This window comes from Fragaria vesca, linkage group LG5, assembly GCF_000184155.1.
Source record: "Fragaria vesca subsp. vesca linkage group LG5, FraVesHawaii_1.0, whole genome shotgun sequence".
In the NCBI taxonomy this organism is placed as follows: Eukaryota; Viridiplantae; Streptophyta; class Magnoliopsida; order Rosales; family Rosaceae; genus Fragaria; species Fragaria vesca.
In genome coordinates, this window is record NC_020495.1 from 19598290 (window position 1) to 19604376 (window position 6087).

General features: G+C 41.1%; 1 protein-coding gene across 1 annotated transcript; it reads right to left on the reverse strand.

Moving 5' to 3' along the window:
- Window positions 1–323: 323 nt before the first annotated feature.
- On the reverse strand, window positions 324–2598 carry LOC101297443 (pentatricopeptide repeat-containing protein At1g77360, mitochondrial-like). Its single transcript, XM_004300076.1, has one exon. The coding sequence runs from the start codon at window positions 2215–2217 to the stop codon at window positions 763–765; it is 1455 nt and encodes a 484-aa protein (XP_004300124.1). The 5' UTR covers window positions 2218–2598; the 3' UTR covers window positions 324–762.
- Between the last annotated feature and the right edge of the window lie 3489 nt (window positions 2599–6087).

The window sequence follows — 6087 nt, forward strand, 5'->3', positions numbered from 1 at the left end:
AAAAAAAAACCAAAACCAAAAACCGCCAGTCGAAATCAGCAGCAGCCGAAATGTCCAATCAATCAAAGGATAACGAAGAAGATAAAGAAGAAAATTGGTGTGGATGAAAGCTGTCTTCAGAACCCGTCGATGTGGGTCTCTCTGGGCTACAGCTGAGGGACAAAGGTGACAAAGCGCCAGAGCAACTATGGGGACAAAAGCGTAAGGACAGAGCTCTGCATATCCTCCTTTGTAACTAAGAAGGAGGGAAAGAATAGCGATGTAACTAAGAAAAACAAGCAAGAACATATAGCACTCTATTTTGTAAAATCATAAAGTTTACTTTTTATAAAACTAGTCTCTAGCCTACTGCACTTCCATTTTACCCAAAACATATGGGTACTAATAACTTCAATGACATAGAAAAGGGAATCATGCTCGGGAATGATCTGCTTTTATGGGCCATTGTCAGAAATGTTGTCAACAATGATTTGCAAGAAAGATTTGTGCTGTCATTAAGGACGATTTCATCATCTAAACAACATCCAATTCTACAAAACCTTAGGAGTTAGGACTATATAGTTTCTCAGCAATCAGCAAACATTAACGAAAATGCAAGCTGACAAGTATTCGATTTGAACATAAAACTGGAAAGAATCTGACCTGCAAAAGCTCAGCCATTCTCTCACGAGCAAGCACCACCAATAGCAATACAATTCAGAACTTGTAGTGATGCATTAGGAAACCAAACAGCACATGTTTGTCAGTTGTTAGTCTGACTCCTCAATCAAAAGAAGGCTCTTTGACCATGAGATTGATTTTTTCTTGAAGAAATTTCAATACATCTTCTCTTCCTTCTTTTATAAGCAACTGTCTTAATTTTCCAAACATCACACCTGATGGCCGAATCCCCTTCTCTACCATCTCTTCCAGTAAGACACAAGCCTTTGAAGCATTACCGTTTTCACACAATCCATTTATAAGGACTGAATATGTATGCATACTGGGGATAAATTGTTTCATCTTCATGTACTTCCACAGTTTGCTTGCCATCTCTAATTTATTTCTCTCGCAGAACATTTTTATCATCATTGTATATGTATCTGCATCTGGATCACATATTTTGATCATTTTACGAAAGACACTAAATGCCTCATCAGTTTCTCCACGGTCAATCAAGCTATGTAAGATGATATTGCATGTCCTTGAATTGGGTACAACAGCTTTAGATTTCATATCACTTAAGACCCTGTACACGTTCTTGAACTTGTTAACTTTACAAAAAGCACCAATCAAGGCATTATAGATGGCTACATCAGCCTTGATTCCATTCCTTTCCATCTCCAAGAATGCTTCAACAGCATCTTCAATCCTATCCTCCACCCCATATGTATGCACCAAAACACTATAAATAAAAGATGTAGGCATACAACCACTAGCAACCATGCCCCGAACAATCTCAATGCCTTCATCCACCCTCCCTGCTTTGCACAGAACATCAACCATGATACCATAAGTCACTATATCAGGAATACAGCCTGCGTCAACCATTTCTCTATAGACCTCCCTTGCCTTGGGCAAATTCGGATCCTTTCCCCATCCATCAATTAATATACTAAACGTCTTTGAGTCTGGCACAAAGCGGTCCTTCATTTTATCAAAAATCTCCTGAGCCTTCCTCACATTCTTGGATTTGCATAAAGCACTAAGCAGGTCATTGAATGCCGCTAAGTTCGGAGCACAATCATATTTTTCCATAACATTAAACGTATAAAGCGCTTCCTCGACCTTCTGGGCCCTTGCATACTTCCTCATAATGATACTAAATGTCTCCATATTCTGCATCCTTTGGGTCCTCATTGAGTTCACAAGCTCCCACATGATCTGGTACTGCCTTATCTTGGCCAAAGAATCGATCATAGCATGGTACGCCTTAACACTGTGCGTGTAGTTCCTCTGCTTCCCTGCCCATTCAAAGAACCGATACGCGACCATCCCAGCATTCTTGAATCTCACGAGAACATCCTCTACTATTTCCGGCGAAATTCTGACCCCACTTTGATCAAGTGCAGTATCAAGTGCGAGTGTGGGGCAAGACATCATGATTTTGCATATTCTTTTGGTTGGATCATCAGCAATGTGCCTTGTTGCTTCACAAGAAGAGTAATTTCGAGAGAGCACCATCCATCGAAAACCCAATTTTTCTCCACAGCTCTTTATCTTGATAATCATATTCATTGTAATGTAACCCAATAGACACTAAAATCACCTGAAGGTATTGAAACTAATGAGGGACATCAAATATGTTCAAGACACATAATAATCAAGACAGCAACAATTGAAGCCTCCACCAAACCCAACACCCATTTGTTCAGACCCACAAAGAAACATGATGATCTCTTAGAAAGTATTTGAATCATTCAGCTGAGTCTTGAATGGTTAAAATGAGTGGTTTTACCTTGTATTTCGTCGTCGTCGTCGTCGTCGTCGTGCAAATGCTTTGCTCTGGCCACTGACAGAAGACTGTTGTTTCTCTTTTGGTTGTGTAAAAGATAGAGTGATTGGTGGGTCGGTCGGTGGGCAAAGAAAATAGACGGAGTGGTGCCGTGTCACTGTGTTAGTATCTGAGAAGAAGAAGAAGAGAAGATAAAACTATTGTTGGTGGGAGGGCTCTAATAATGATAAACATCTTGTTTAATGGTTTATTACGCCCACATTTTAATCATATTTTTTTATCTCAACCATTTAATTTTTAAGTCTATATAAGAATATTACCTTTACAAATTTTCAGTAAAATTAATGATTATTAAGAAATTGAACTAAATAAAATCAATGGACGATCCAAATCTGTCAAACATGAACAGTACAAGTTTATAATCGGTAAATCACATTTATGAATGCCTTAACGATTTTCAATTTGGATGAAAAATTGTAGAAATGATCTACTCATATATATCTACAAATTAGACGGTCGAGATGTGAATATGTGATCGAAAACAGGGTGAAACAAAGAAGTCATCAACTAGTCCCATATTCAGGTTACGAGTTGAAGAGAGAAGAATATGGTTTTGCATACAGGGGAGGGTAAAAATCGGGCTGGGCTCGGGCTCAGACCAACAGTGTTTTTGGAGGAACCGGGCCCGGATTGGCTACTGTTGAACCGGGCCGTTTTTGCACATAAATTCACCGAGACTGGCAAGAGCAAAAGCCCGGCCGGTTCTGCCGGTTTTCCGGGCCTTAGTATCGTCGCCTTACTTAACGATGCCGAGGAGAGAAAAGAATACGTCGAGCAGTGAACAAGAAGCCAGGCCAATTTTCGAGATCTGATCTCACCTATTTGTATCAGATCCAATCACCAATTCAAACACCACCAAATTCCAGATCCAATTGATCCCATTTCACTATCCTCTAGTGCCCTATACCAGATCCAATCTCACCACCACCAAATTCCTTATTATGCAGTAGACTAGGTGGTGTAACCCAACACCTTATTGAAGTAGTAAAGTGTTTCAAGCTTATAACCATTACTGATATTCATTGAAAAATGAAACAAATACATCTTATTCAAGATAGAAATAGAGGAAGGTAGTCAATATCATCCCTATCGAGATAATAAGAAGACCTTTCAATGCTGAAGCTTAAGCCTTCCCATAGAAGTTTGACACAGGTTGCATTAGATTTCTGTCTCGCATCGGTTAGGCACTTTCTTCTGACTACCTCGATTGGGTGCTCGGTCGGAGAGTCTTTGAGGGCGGAGGAGGGGTTTGGGGTTTCAAGAACTAGAGGCGGTGGCGGGATTGGGGGTTTCTAGTTAGGGTTTGGTGGTGGTGGGATTTGGCTGAGGACGGTGTCAGAGCCATTAAAGATTAGAGCTTTGGGGTTTAGGTTTCAAAGATCGGAGCTTTAGGATTTGAGAATTGGGGATTCAGAGAGAGAGAGAGAGAGAGAGAGAGAGAGAGAGAGAGAGAGAGAGAGAGAGAGAGAGAGAGAGAGAGAGAGAGAGAGAGAGAGAGAGAGAGAGAGAGAGAGAGTAGAGAGTAGTAGAGTAGAGTAGGTAGGTAGGTAGGTAGGTAGGTAGTAGTAGGTAGTAGTAGTAGTAGTAGTAGTAGTAGTAGTAGTAGTAGTACGTACGTACGTACGTACGTACGTACGTTACGTACGTACGTACGTACGTACGACGTACGTACGTACGTACGTACGTACGTACGTACGTACGTACGTACGTACGTACGTACGTACGTACGTACGTACGTACGTACGTACGTACGTACGTACGTACGTACGTACGGTACGTACGGTACGTACGTAGAGACGAGAGAGAGAGAGAGAGAGAGAGAGAGAGAGAGANAGAGAGAGAGAGAGAGAGAGATGGTGAGTGTAATGACTTGATGGGTATGAGCAGGAGTGTAGGACGTTGTGGGCTACTGGGCTTTATTAATTGTATAACAATTGGAACAAACTACTACTACTCTCGGGCTTTCGGGCCATAATTTTTTCTTATTATTAGGGGCCGGGCCCGACCTGACTGTTACTGGGCCCGGACCGAATATGTAAAAAATAGACATAGGACCGGGAAACAGCCCGACTCGGTCCGGCCAGGCCCGGTTAGGCCAACCGGTCCGGTTCGGGCTTTTTTGCTTGCTCGGGTTTTATGCCCACCCCTAGGTAAAAATGACAAGGAACCTAATGAATAAATAAATTACCTCAATTTTCTGATAACTGGTAATAGACTCCCTCGAATGATTTAACATTTTATATTTCAACGCTTCTAAAATGTATCCGCTTCCAAATGTTTTTAGAAAAAAACTCTTCCGCTTCCAAACGCTTCGCTTTTACGTACCCACACCCAATTCCATGCAGCATAACTGTTTAGTGCTGTGTTTCTTTTTTCATATAAAGTGTGTAAAGTGAATTTAATTATAAGGAAAATAATAGATAAATAATAAGAAAATAAAAAATAATAATAAAACAAAAAAAAAATAGTGATTTCCGCTTACAAACACTTCCAAACCGTACTTTTTTTACACCCCCTAATACCAAAGCCTTAGGCTTCGTGTAGTAAGCGGCGGCACGGGAGGGTGTCTCCAACGCTGGGTTTCTAGGTAAGCAAATGCAGACAACATCTCCGGTGATTTGAAGCAAGGTGTTGTAGGCTACGTGTCGGGGTCGCGCCTTTGATCTATTTTTTTTGTCTAGGTTTCTCCGATGCAGCGTTAGACGGTGTATGTAGTGGTCGAAGGTTTCTTTTCCCAGCAGTGACATGGTACAAATCTAAGTCTCTTGGGTCCTAAAGGGCGGCAAGGCAAAGAACATAATGTGGTAGGCAGCGTTGGTGAGTGCTGACATAGCCAAGTCGGAGAGTCATTCTTCTTATTTGCCTTGGTGCGCGCAATGCTTCTCAACGACAGCTTCTCGGATTAGTGTCCTTTGGGGTTTGAGGTTGCAAGCACGCAACTATGTTTTTGTGGAGAGAGAAGCCGTCAAATTGAAATGTCAGTTGAAAGCGCCTCTGGAAAGCGCGGCAGTGGACGTACGTGGATGCGAGAGAGGAGGGGTAGGTTGGGCATATGAGATTTAGTTTCTCTAGGTTGTAGCAATGTGATCGTGGCTGTCAATTATTAGAACATGGTTGCCATTTAATTACTAAAACATCATGGCTACCATTTGAGTTGTGAAAATCTTACTGCCACTGCCATGTGAATGACAACATAACATCATGATCCTAGATTATATCAAGCTAGGATTCATATTGGGCTTCCCAACTTAGAAATATGTATTTAACCATAAGCAATGAGTAATCAAAACATAGATCCCTTTTCTCTTTTGAAAAATGACTTTTTAAATATGCTTAGGAATTGCGGCCCATATCAAAACCCTTGTTTGATAAAGATTCTTAATTAACAATAACCCCTATAAGTAGACAACCCAAGCACACTAACTATTCAAAGCACATATTCCTTTCTCTGTTCTGCACCATATAAGTTTCTTTATATCATGGAATCTTTAGCCCAACAACCAAGCGTAGGAATTCTCTAGAAGTATGCCACGGTCCTGACACTAATGTGTGATAAGGTGAAAACAGGAGAAATCCCAGTATTGGCCTCGAAG

Excerpts from the sequence above, each read along its gene's own strand:
- LOC101297443 (XM_004300076.1), bottom strand. The coding sequence starts at position 2,217 with ATGAATATGATTATCAAGATAAAGAGCTGTGGAGAAAAATTGGGTTTT.